The sequence below is a fragment of the Micromys minutus genome, assembly GCF_963924665.1.
Source record: "Micromys minutus genome assembly, chromosome: 20".
NCBI lineage: Eukaryota > Metazoa > Chordata > Mammalia > Rodentia > Muridae > Micromys > Micromys minutus.
Genome location: NC_137955.1, coordinates 23401310 through 23415335, shown reverse-complemented (window position 1 = coordinate 23415335; position 14026 = coordinate 23401310). Strand labels below are relative to the sequence as shown.

Here is a 14026-nt window from a genome sequence, read left to right as displayed (position 1 = left end):
TTCTCTTGCCCAGTTGCCCTTCCTCCCTTTGTCCCTCCTCTCCCCATTTTCCTCCCCCCCTCTTTTCATGTACTCATGGCCTGCCTCTCCTCTCCTCCCCTCCCCTCCCCTTCCCTTCCCTCCCCTCTGCTTCCCTCCCCTCCCTCCTTCCCTTCTCTCTCTCTCTGTCTCTCTCTCTCTCTCACTCTCTCTCTCTGCCCCTACTACCCTCTTAACTCCCCTCCCCATGCCCCAAATAAACTCTATTCTATACTATACTGTTGTGTGGCTGGTCCCTTTGGGGAAGGGATTCCCAACATGGGTCCCCCAGAGACATCCCCCTCCCCCCATACCTCACTGCACCTCCATGGAGCACATCCCCTCTCCACTGTCTTCATCTTTTTCCTAACATGTACTAATTTAGGGGTAAATTTTTCTGTAAGAACTTTATGAATAACATCACCCCAAATGGTGAGTGGGATATTGCTCACACAGCGGGACTGTGCTAGCAGGTGCATTTGCACTGTGGTGCTTGCTTCTACCGTGCAACAGGGAAGCCCAGGTCTTGCTTAGTGAAGCTCGTTTCAAATAAAAACACTTAGAAACAGTCAATGTTCTGTTTATTTAATGGACGATGCATGGATCGTGTCAGAAATCTTCCTCTTCATCAGGTGTTTGAGCCCTGTGCAAAACCTTCGGGTTTTGAGCTTGAACATGGATTTTTTTTTTTTTTACCCCATCAATAATAATGATATGTTTATTATAGGGCATTCTGAAGTTCTTCCTGTGAAGAAAATGGAACCCAACCCATGCCTCTGTGAAAGCCAGTCTCTGTGTCACTTTATTACATGGCCAGACTGAGCAAAATGTTCTCAGCTCACTCATTGCTATCCAATACTGTCCAAGGGATTTTTCTGTTTTATTTTCTTTCTTTTTTTTATTAGATACTCTGTATTTACATTTCAAATGTTATCCCCTTCCCCCACCCTGCTCCCATCCTCCCTCCCATACACTTGTCTTCATGAAGGTGCACTCCCTCCTAATCACCCTCTCCACCCCAGTGCCTTGCATTCCCCTACATTAGGAAAACATGCCCTTCCTGGACCAAAGGCCTCTTCTCACATTGATGCCAGACACTGCATTCTTCAGCTACATATGCAACTGGAGCCATAGGTCTCTCAATGTTTGCTCAATGGTTGGTGTTTTAGTCCGTGGGAAGGTTTGGTTGGTTGATAATGTTGTTCTTCCCATGAGGTTGCAACCCCTTCCAGCTTCTTCAGTCCTTTCTTTAGCACCTTCATTGGGGTCCCCGTGTTCAGCCTGAAGGTTAGCTACAAACATGCTCAACCATATCTATATGACTCTGACAGAGTCTCTGAGGAGGCATCTCTATCTGGTTCCTGCCAGTAAGCACTTCTTGGCATTAACAATAGTGCTTGGGTTTGGTGGCTACTTATGGGGTGCATCCCCAGGTGAGGCAGTCTCTGAATGATCTTTTTTTCAATCCCTGCTTCTCTGTTTGTTCATATATTTCCTCCCATAAGTGTTTTGTTCTTCCTTCTAAGAAGGAAGGCATCCATATTCTGGCCTTTCTTCTTTTTGAGTTTCATAAGGTTTGTGAACTGTTTCTTGAGTATTCAGAGCTTTTGGGACTAGTATCCTCTTATAAGTGAGTGCATACCATGTGTGTTCTTTTGTGACTGGGTTACCTCACTCAGGATGAGAGCTTCTAGTTTTATCCATTTGCCTAGGAATTTCATGAAGTCATTGTTTCTAATAGCTGAGAGGTGCAAAGTTCTTAAGTGGGTGATCTCAGTGAATGTGCACATAAGTTCTGTGAAGAATATATTATTATCCCTGAACATGTTTAGGGTTTATGCATATTCAGTAACTTGTCCCATTGTTAAACAGCCACACTATTCCCTTCTCTTAGAGCATATTGCTGTTTTTTTAGCATGATAGTATGTATATGGTATAAGATTCGTGTGGAGAGAAATGGAGTAGAGGAAGTGGAGAGATGTTAACTATCCTGTGAGTTGTGTGTATGAAAAAAATTCATTAAAACAAATTTAAATGTATGTTTAAATAGTTACTTATGAAGATCTCTCTCATAACTATTTAGGACACAGGCAGGAACTGTTATTGTTGGGTCCCCTATAGTTAAATGGCTGTGGGAGACAGATAATGGTGTGAGGTTGGGTGAGAATAATTTTCCAAACCCAGAATATTGATAGTCAGTAGTTTCCTTTTAATTGTCAGTGATAAGAAATGAATAAGGAGCCCAATTGTGAAAAGAGCAACAAGTCAGAAGGCTCTGGCTCTTCCTCAGCTTACCAAAACCCAGGAAACATAATTAGTCATCTAACTACCTGAATCCTTTTGTACTGGTTTCTTTCAATAGTGGTTCCATATGAGGGATTTTATGTGCAATATGAATTACAGAGGGCAATTATCCTCACATGCGTGTCTCCCAAAATGATGATGTACCCTTTCCGAGGGCACGTGGGATGAGGCAGCCACACTTCACTCATTGCATGGTACAAAGGTGTACACTTGATTTTCCAAGACAGACTAGTACAGAGAACGTCTCTTGCTCAGTAGGTAACCCCTCCTATGTAGCTGTCCTCTTTCCATTAGAGTTAGAGACTTTCTACTTTGTACTGATTGCCATTGGGTTGTATGATGTCTCAAGAGTGCACCCTGCTGGAAAAGTACTTTGCTAGACAGTCTGCATTTGAATTTAATGTTAGAGGACTGAGCCATTAGTAATAAACCTGGGAGTGAGTGAGTAGCTCACTTGCTGAGAGAGGGTGAGAGAGGGTGAAGGGGGGAGGGAGGGAGGAGAGAAGCATGACATTGACTATGGCTATGGCTGTGACTAGAGTGCAGTGACCTACACCATCTCTATAGTTACCTCCCTTTCTGGACTCTGATCAATGTGTAAGCCCACTTGAGGAGGTCTGATCAAGTTTCTGTTTGACATCTGAGAGCTTCTTAGGAGGCTCTAGCAGGGGAGTGCAGCCACTCTTAGCCTTGTCTGAAGACCAGTCCTTCTCTCTTGGGGAAGGTTAGCCTTTTTGTTGTTTCAACCAAGCTTCAGAGGGACACACATGGAACAGTGAGGGCAAAGAGGGAGCCCCCTAACCCCCACGCCAGCCCAATAGCTGAATCAGCTCTGGTGGTTAGTGGAATGACAGATGTGGCAGACAGATCATCCTCACAGTCTCTGTTCGACATTTGCAGGTCAGAATTATGAACAAAAATCTTGAGAGTTACTCTAGTTTTGCCTGAAGCTTCCCCATCAAAGCCTCCCAATAGTGGGTTAGGAACAGAGTTCAGAATTGAAGTGTATTCAATAAATCCCAATTCTTTCTGATTAGTGAAGTGTCTGAATACAGAATATGGGATTTCTTTTGAGCTCACTGGACAATTTTAGGTCTCAAGGAGTCAGTGCTTTGAGTACTGTCCCCAGCCTCAAACTTAATATTTTATATACAAGCAATCTCATAGCCAGTGACATTTTTTTTCAGTTAAAAGCCTTGGGAAGTAATTTAAAAATTCACATTTGAAATGATTTGCCTGTGAATAGTTTATGTACTAAATAATCACATGCGTTTTTGAGAATGATTCATGAACTGAAAGACATCTAAATTTATAGATGTATGAAGTATCTAATCATAAGAATAACATTGAAATTGGAACACTGTGTAATATTTATATTTAATTATACAATAGATAATTTTGAGTTTATATTTTTCTTTTAGTATTTTGAACCACCCCACCCAATCCTTTATTCTCTTCTATCTCCCTCGGTCTCCTCTTTCTTTCTACTCTTTGCCCCATTACTTTTTCTCTCTTTTAGAACTTTTCTCAGGGCTGGGGAGATTGCTCAGTGTATAACAGGTCTTTCCATGTACACACAAGGACCTGAGAGGGAACTCCTGGAGCCCACTAACAGCTAGACACTTGCTGGGAGGCTCTACAACCCCAGAGCTCTTAAGGAGAAATGGGGTCAGAGACAGATGAATTCCCCGAAACTCAAGGAACAGCTAGCTAGTCTGCTGTGTGTAATCGAATACAAATCAAAGCAGCCGCAAATGACCCTTTCTCAGGTGGAATGCAAAGACCAGCACCAAGGTTGTTTTCTGCCCTCTATGTGGATGTGTGTGGATGCAAATGTATGCTCAACTTCTCTCTTCCATTCTTCTTCCCTCTCTCCATCACTCCCCACGTCTGTCTCTGTCTGTCTCTGTCTCTCTGCCTCTGTATGTCTCTCTCTCTCTCTCTCTCTCTCTCTCTCTCTCTCACACACACACACACACACACACACACACACACACACACACGGCTTAGACCCTACTGTCATCTAGTGGGAAGGCTGTAGCCAATTTTAATCAGCTCCTTTGGTGAGCAGCTCAGAAGTCAACTCAAAACAACTGTAGGAAATTGCTGGAGTTTCTGCAAAACAGAGGTCATTTCACAAGATTTAACCTAACTTAAAATTTTGGTATACATACTACAGCCCTTCCTCCCAAACATTTAAAGCTGGACATCAAAGCCTAGCATGAGCAGAACCCCGTGCGTGTGGTAGGTGTTCGGCATCTGCCAAATGAACACATGCACATATAAACGAACAAGCAAATGAAACAACTCTGTAAATAAGAGCCAAATTACATGGTACAGACTTGGTAATGGGACTGGTGGAATATATTAATCATATGAAGCAGCTTGGCAATTACTTAAAGCCTTTTAGCACAACATTCTGCTTTTAATTTAATTTTGTTTTATTAGCGAAAGATTGGCATTGCCTGTGGGAAAAGGCAGTCCTGCCATATCTCACTGTTGACTCCTCATTAGGGAATTAAAACATGGAGGCATTATAGGCATTAAAGAGGGGAGAAAGGCACTGTAGACCTAAAACAGAGACGGCATCAGAGGCTGGTACGATTTCCATGAAGTGAGTTGCTTTCCACTTGGCAGCGAGAATTTGCTCCAGGGTAGGATGCTAAGTTGGAAAGTCCTGGGATTCTTTTGTCCTTTTTTTCCCCTCCCTTCCATGTGAGCCAGGTTTGCTTTGTTTCCTATAGAAAACAATAGGATGTCAAACTTAATGTTGAATAGGACTTGAACTTTGGGCCCATATATTCATGCATATGTCCTTCTCCTATTATCTATTGTGCTAAAGCCCAGTGTCCAGGCACCAGGGCTACAGTGATGCTTAAGACATAAAGGTGAACCACATTTTTAAACTAGAAGATGTTGTTCATGTCATGTTGGGAAGGGTCAAGGTAATGTGTGCTGCAATGACCAAGGGAAAGTGGTTGGAAATACTTAAGCAGAGAGTAAGTTCCTGGGCAATTAGAAAGCTTTCACTAGAGATAATTGACAGTTCAGGATTAAACGTCTGTATCCTGTCTATAAATTGCAATAACCAGGAGACTAAGAGAAAAAAGGAAAGGAAAGACGAAAGGAAGCAATACAAGCACAAAAGAAAGGGAGAAGGTGGAGGAGAGTATTACAGTAATTACAATGTGATATATGTATATGCCTCTCTCTCTCTCTCTCTCTCTCTCTCTCTCTCTCTCTCTCTCTCTCTCTCTCTCTCTCTCTCTCTCCCACACACACACACACACACACACATACACTTAAATAATACAGAGAGCACATGAGAGCTGTTCTGTCAACATATAGTAATATATTGAGACTATATGTTATATAGCATGGGAATTCATTAAAAATAATTTAAGAGTTCATTTTCATATCAACTAGTCATGAGATGGATATTGTTGTCCCTAGTGATATCAGAATAAGTTCATCTTACCTGAAGACTATATTTGTTTACTGATTTCGCAGGCAATCCCCTTAAACCCGATTGGGCAGGAGCACAGGCACTGTCCGTCTAGAAGAACTGCTGTACCTCTGTTTTGACATGGGTGGCACTTTTTAGCACTGAATTCATTTATATAGTCTTCAATAGCCTTTTCCACATTTTGTCTCTTTACATTTGCATGTTTTATTTTCAAAGGAATGAGATTATATATAGGGGACAGCTGTAAGAAAGAAAAATATTCAATCTTATATCTTTTCCTGCAGAAGAACTTGTAAAATGTCCTTCATTCAATCACTGACAGCACTAATTCAGCTGTTGGGGGAAGGTTATTGCTAGATATGACGTTAACCTTTGAGGCTACACTAGTGATGAAAAAATACTCCTGATGCATGCTATCATGGAGGTTACATTTCAAAGTAAAAAAGAATAAGAGAAGGCATATGTTATCAACCATGTCATCAAGCAAGCAAGAAGCCTGGAGTGGGAGAAGCTATTTGCAAAACTTTTGAGAGAGGATGGGCTCCTGTCCAGAATATGTCAGGAACTACTAAGGCAGAACAGTGTCTACTAACATGGTTTTAGTTAAGTAGTACCCTAACCCCTATTTCAGCTCTGTTCTATTTACTTAGAAGAAAGAAACCTTTCCCCAACTCTGCCACATTGGCACAAACAGGGTAAGCATGTGGTAGAGTTATTTTGGATTTTGAGAAAAGATATTTATCTTGTTTTGCCTTCAAAAGAAAGTCAAGGGCAGATCATCTAAGTTAGAGGAATAGAGGGGCCATGGAGGAAACAGTTTGGATTAAAGTCTCCGAACAGTGTTCAAAGAGACAAAGATGAAGGACACGCTGCAGTGACAGTTTCAAAGAAGCTCAAAGCCTGGCAAAAGGACCACAGGCAGAGAGAGGAGAGTTCCTGGGTAGCCCTTCAAACCTTCCTGCACATCCTGTCTTTTATGCCCAACTTTGTCTTTTATTAAGTAAGAAACGGTTTTGAGTTTTTTCTCCTATATTGGCTAGCTCTCTTGTCACTGTAGATATATTGAAGTAGATACAGTTTATCACGAGACTTGCTAAAATCCTAAGTTGAATATTAATCACATTAATATCTCTTTCAGACATCCAAAATAATTAGCAATGTGTACCAAAGGTGGTTTCACGATAGAATGAGAATTCCCTTTTGCCCCTATGTAAGAGGGTAAGACTCGATGTTTGCTATTGTGACTTTAGCCTCCAGAGTGCTAACATCTGGCCTGTAAAGGGACTGGCTTTTGTCAGTAGCATCCAGTTCATGTCCGATAAGAATTGTATAACAGAACAAAGTGGGGGATCTGCTCAACACTCATTCTTACCTCCTGGCACTTGAGAAAGCCTGAATGTGGATTATTCAAAGGTAAGAGTGGTAGAGGGGAATGAGAAAGTGCAAAAGAAAAGCTGAGAACAGATAATCTGAGGGACAAAAGGGACTCCAGGGAATACAATTCAAGCCAGAAGAACACATCAATTTGCACCAGGTGTGTCACAAATGTGGCTACATCTTCTAGTTCACTGAATAACACACAATGGAATTTATCAATCCCAGGGATATGAGGAATCCAGGAGAATCAAAATGAGATTAAAGACTAATATTTCCCATGAGTTCCCATAAAGGGAACATTGTATTACATAACATCCTTTTAGAAAATGAAGCAGGCTTACATAATCATGTTTCTTATAATGGCAAAACAAAACCTTACAGGAATCCAGTGTATTAAATTACAGCTATTGCTTTGGCAGAAGTTGTAAGCTTTGTATCACTCTAGTAATCTGTAATAGTTGGAGTTTCTCTGCTGACATTTTAAGGATTTGATTGTAAGAGTGGATATAAGGGGGGAAACCAAAGTTCAGCTAGCCTTTGGCCATAAGATGTAGACCATTTGTGTCAGGATACAAGTAAGCTGAAAGTACAATTAACATCTTTTGCTGAAAATAGAAGACTATGGCAAAAGTAAAGATGGAGACAACAGGCCAGCCTATAGCCTTCGTGTGGAGAGAGGCCAGGAGGTAGATATTGGGATATCAAAAGCTACAGAATCTATCATATAGGAAGTAACATATATCACTTTCATCATAATAATTGGTTATTTTACTTAGTGTAATGTGACTTCCTGGTTGTTCTAAGATGAACCTGGCAACCTAAGTATGTAGATCACTGATTGACTTAATTTGCTGCAGAGGATTAAATACAATTTAATGGTTTAGGGTAGTGGGCACTCTAGAGTTTTATATGATTGTGTAGAAAGATAATTATTTTAGTATTAAGTGCATCCCTAGCGCTTGACATGTTGTCTACAGACAAAAGAATCCTCCTCGCCTACAGGAGAACTACCGATTGCAGACTCTAATTACCTGCTGAACTTAGTAACCAGTCACACAAAGTTTCACTTCCACAAGATGTGTAACAGCAAAAATACTTAGAATCTATTTCAAGGTCAAACTGGATGTGTATGTGTGTGTGTGTGTGTGTGTGTGTTCTACTACGTGGATGTTGAGCATAGGTCTTTGTCTATGGTAGGCAAGTGCTCTACCATTGAGATGTATCTGCAGACCCATTTTATCTTTTGACAGGATTGCCCAGACAGACCTTAAACTTGTCCTTCTTCTACATTATTCTCACGAATAAATGGGATTACAGGTTAGATGTTGCTCATACTGTACTTAAAGGTCAAATTTATGTGCATTTTCTTTCTCTTTGGGGATTTAAAAAATATCAATGAAAATTCAACAAAGAACATAACAATTTCTCCATTTTGAAATGTGTAAGAAGATATACTTACAAGGTGGTGCTTGGGACAATGCAGCTGCCTCTTCTTTAGGTAGGACAATGATGTGCGTTAAGTAGGCTTTCAATTTATGAAGGAGGAAACTTAGACGGCTAGAGTAGACAGGATCTTTATTAATCTGGAGATCTGAATGACAAACAGATATACTACCTGCTGGGCCTGGCCAGAAGCACTATGTTAACTGAGCTGATGATTGTCTTTGAATATTCTAGTAAATACAATGGGGGCATGTCAGTAGAGCCTTTATTCCTGCAGAATACACTGTTTACTGTTTATAGCCTTCCAAAGACCCACCTTGGATCCCTTTGTAAAGGACAGACTGAACTTGGTTTATAGAGCTGAGAGAACAAACCAGATTTATGTCATCTGCTGGGTCTTCAATTCTTTCCTTATTTAAAAACTTCTGGCTAATATTTTACTTACTGAACCCATGATAATGGATTTAAATAAAATTTATATCTCACAAATGGGCTTCTGTTGATTTTATTTTCTTATACAAGCCAATGAAAGTTTTCACTTTCATTGAGTCTAATTAGGGGAAAATGCCTTTTTTTGTTGCTGTTGTTCTAGCTGAACTCATGGATTCATGCTTACATCTATCTATCTATCTATCTATCTATCTATCTATCTATCTATCCATCCATCCACCTACCTACCTATCTTCTTTCCCTTCTTCCTTCTCTTCCTTCCTTTCTCTTCTTCTCACCTCTATTTTCAATTTTTAGACAGTTTCTCTAAAGCAACTAGGCAGACCTTGACCTTGAAGTCCTCCTATCTTAGCTTCCCAAGCAGCTAGAGTTACACCCTGAGCTTCCACACCTTATGTGAAGTTATGTGTGCACCTCTACTGAAGGCTTCAGTTCTATAACTGAAAGGCAAAAATTGGCTGCAATTTTCAGTTTCTGAGTTCTTCCTTCCTATAAGTGAGATAGTTTGAGTGGCTCTAACTAACTCTTTAAAAAACATAAAATCGAGTGAGGAAGTAAAATTCTTCAAAAACTAGTACTATCAAAAAAAGTCAGCATTTGGAAAATATAGTAAAACTGACATTATGAACAAAGATAAATTTGACTGGAAAGGAGAACCCATAAGGCACACATGTAAAGTTGAAAGCTATAAAAGCAAAAAAATACTTTCCTAATAATACTGGTGTGGGGGAAACATTTTTTTTTAATTAAGTGGAAAAATGCAACCAAATAACAACAATGGCAGGTAATGTAAAACTGAAAGGCTTCCCAGCCACACGCAGGGCTTCCCAGTGCCGGTGTCAGTACTGAGGAGCCTGGCATAGGAGGATTGTAAGTATAAGACAAGACCCTGCCTCAAGCACGTCAATAAAGACACCCAGTAACACAATCCCTACCCCAGAAAGTACACACAATACCTCCCCTTTGGATATTTTACCATTTTAGGGTGGTGACATATATCCATGCTCAGGTCTCCAAATTGACCTTCATGGCATTTTTCTTCTCTCCCTCTCTTAACCCTTAGCCGTGACCCTAAACTGCCACCTCTCCATCCTCAGTTCCACGCACACCTCCTCTCCCTTCCATACGTCCATCAGTCTCGATTATCTTTCGATGTCTCGGCATCCTTGGCTTTAGTACTTTTTGTGATCCTTCTAAATCACCAGGAAACCACCGTGTACCTCATATTCAAGCTCCACCACACATTTTAATTGTCTACTTGCTGATGTAAGTTCCATAAAAGAAATTCATTCATTCATCTACTTAATAAGCACTAAGTACTAAAACAAAAGAAAACAAACAAACAAACAAAAAAAACCAGTGGTAACACATCCTCCCCCTCCCTTCAAGAGGAAGAAGGTTGCAGACCCTCAGGATTTCCTAGATTGAACATTATAATTACAATTATAGAAAAAGGAGGTAGGCCTGGAGATTCACATCTGTATTCCTAGCACTTGGGGGGGGCTAAGGCAGAATTTCTGAGAGTTCAAGACAAGCTAGGCTATAGAGTAGACTCAGCTTCATAAACAGAATCAAACCAAAAAAAAAAAAAAAAAAAAGCAGAAAACGAACTTGTTTGTAATTTTGCCTACTCAAAACACCAAGGCAGGAGGATCGCTGAACTTCAGGAGTTCAAGCTCAACTGGACAATAAGAAAGAGAGAGGGAGGGGATTAATTCTCTGACCACAAGAATTATTCATCTCTGGTTTTTTGTTTGTCAGAGCATTATGAGCATCCATGAGTCATGATACCTGGGTGGGAGGTGATACATGTTACCCAAAGAAGACAAGGAGAGTCAAAGGCAGAACGAAGGGAACTATTCATTCTTGATGACTGTTTTGTGTCAACCCATGTTATAGACTATGGACAATTCTAATAAATCCTCAAGAATACCTGGAGAGCTTCAGAATTTAGTGTTGTAGAAATCAGAAATGGCTCCCATTCAGGAGGTGCAGATAGCAGCAGGAATTTATCAGTCTGTCTGACTCTATCCTATACCTTTCTTTTCTGCCATTCTTTCCACAGAAGCCACATGAGGGCATCTTAATAGGGACACCTCTGTCTTATAAAGGCAACTGTTAATCTGAATCTACTGGGATGTGTAATAAGAAAAGGACAGAATCTTCTGTCTTAAAAGAACCATTCCTTACTTTTTGACTAATGAGAGCCGGGGCGTCATCCAAGGACGAGGCCCAGTTGATGAAGTCTGTCTCGTCAATCGTTTTGGCTCCTCTGAGAAGCTTCTCTTTCAGAAGAATTGCTTGCCTCCTGGTCCCTCCTCTTATGAATGAAATAACATCATCTATGAGGTTATCGCGGCTGATGTTTACTAGAAGAACAAGAAGAAGTTGAAGAAAGAAGCAGTGCAACTATGTGGTCTGTTATTTGGGTAGCATTTCATAAATGTGTATTAATGTCTTTGTAGGATAGCTTATTTTAAATATTAAATTGTAAACATTGCTTACATCAATCTCCCTTTTATAATCTATGAGAGCATTTTCCCCCCAATAGTCAATTGTAGATTTCTATCATATTTCTTTGAAAAATCACAGTGGTATAATTGATCTAGATAGATTGGTAATATGTATCTCATCATATAAATAAAATTACATATAGAGAAATTAACATGACTTTGGGTATATTATCTATATTTTGAAATTTTTCTTCATAATTTTATTGTGTGTAGTCTGCTTTAAATTATCTTAGTATTATAAAAATATTAGTGTCTAAATACTATATAAAAGTAAATTTGTTCCTCCTCCCAAATCCTGTTGACCTGTATTTGTTTCTCTCTAAACTAAAATACTCTAAACACGTCTGAAACTTTTAGAGTCATGAAGCTTTAGAACTGAAGAGGACTCAGAAGATATTTTTGTTTATCTTTTGTTATTGGTACAAATGAGAAATCTGAGATGTTGGGGTGGAAGGATGAGCCTAAGGTCATGCAAATACCTAATGGTGTAAGATGACGGCTCCCTTTGTTAGTGCCAATTTTTTTACAGGTAGATGTGCTTTCAACAGTGGTTTTCTGCTCTATAGTTCCTTCATCATCAGCTGTCTCTTTAGAGATGAATCAGAAGAATTTTTATTTAAAATAAAAAGTTTAATAAAAACTTTAAAAATAAAATATAATTTTAAGTACTTCTAATTAGGGGAAGATATGTCTCTAGCACACCTTCATGCTTGTAAATTTGCTAACCATTGACAAGAAAGAAGGCTATACTTTAACAAAGACATCTAGAGCTCCAACATAAGCCGTTGCATGGGTTGGGTGTGGAGGAAAGATTAGCTAATGAAGTCAAGTTGAAAGCAAATCTGGGAAGGTGGTTTAGGTCTTGTTCTCTGCATGTGACACAAGATTCTACATCAACCCATTTACAATCTTGTAGAAAAATTAAGGAGAAAAAGAAACTGGTCCTCAGTACACTTTTCACCCCTAGTTTTCTGTCATTGTCACAGAAGATATACAGATCAATGAATGAGCAGCAGCCCCTTGAACTGTGTGCCTTCCTTGCACGACAAGGACACTGACAAATATGTGTCTGTCTGTGGACTACTTGTGCTTATAGCAACTGAGGGGACACAGAATCATTCTCCATGAGTGATTTTGACATTTCTAGATGAAGATGGTAAAGAGTGCCAATCATGTCGCGAGAGGCAATATTCCCAGCTCTCGGTTCTTCCTGGTTCACCTTAACCATCCAGCCCACACTTACCAACTTCCCCACCACCAGTCTTTATGCAGTCATTGCCACTAACATTTGCTGTGAATGATGGTCCTTCTAAGATGCTATGTAGAGGACTGTGTAGAGATACATCCAGCTTAAACCCAAGACACCGCTTTACGTCATCCACGGAAACACCTGTGTTACAGATTCATGTGAAGGTTATTTGATACTTCTTATTAACATCGAAAATAAGTTCAAACTTTATTATTTTGTAACAAATATTTGTACATTCCTAGAAACCATTATCGACTCAAAGGTAATATCATTTCTTCCCTGCCTTGTCTTTTTATTGGAATCTAGTAGCATGCTCTTACTTGGCTTGTTAACTTAGTAGCAAAGAACATATTATGTTTACCACCTGCATGAAAAGCATATATGTCAGCCAACATGTTTATAGTAGAATCCTTTGTGACACTCAAAGGAAAAGGCAATATCTAACATGTATGGAATGGTTTCTATATGCCTAATATCATCATTCTAAACATCTTGTATGACTTAGCTAACTTAATTCCCATATTCACTTTCATTTGACTCTACAGAATCACAGAATAGAACCCAGTTGTTTGGGACAGATGATTTGAATATGTGGCACCTTCATTTTGGCTGATACTATGAATGCTCACAAATAAAAATCTTGAAAGTTAACTTACTGTGGCCTATACCTATCTAAGCAGTTATACCATTATTCTTTGAAGTATGTAACTTCTTATGTAGTTATAATATATATTTCAACAGATTCTTTGTTTTAAGGGTAAATAGCCCTTCCTGAACACCCATACTTTTAAGGGCAATGAATCATTCATTCAGCTCTCATTCATATTTCTCTTTTTGATGCTCCCACACACAAACACACAAACATATGCTATTATTTGTTATGAAAACCATGGTGTTTTATTTGGGGGAACTGAGTTTAATCTAGAGTTTAATTCATCCAATATGTATTTCTTGTGCACTTGTAGAGACAAATGAAGAATTACCTCGTGTCATTTCTATTGAGGACAGAAGAGGGTGGAATTTAAGGAATTAGAAAAAGAAAAAAAAAAGGGGGGGGGGATAATGCCAGAATGAAAGAATTCTAGATTATTTTTCACCTACCCTTAAAAAGTGTGAGGCCCCAAATTCTGAAAATCAGGGTGGAGAATGGGTGACCCCGAGAGCTCATCTTCTACCTCAGTGGTCGACCCTTCCATATGCAAGTGA

At 39.6% G+C, this 14026-nt stretch overlaps 1 protein-coding gene across 1 annotated transcript in view; it reads right to left on the bottom strand.

Annotated features, from left to right (window-relative positions):
* Positions 1-5807: 5807 nt before the first annotated feature.
* Positions 5808-14026, bottom strand: part of C9 (complement C9) — a gene marked incomplete at both ends in the record, with an annotated part of 52665 nt that continues 44446 nt past the window's right edge. The window contains 3 exons of the mRNA XM_080933745.1: positions 5808-6029; positions 11249-11427; positions 12815-12961. Coding sequence (XP_080789871.1) covers positions 5808-6029; positions 11249-11427; positions 12815-12961 — 548 coding nt within the window. The remainder of the gene's footprint in view (positions 6030-11248; positions 11428-12814; positions 12962-14026) is intronic.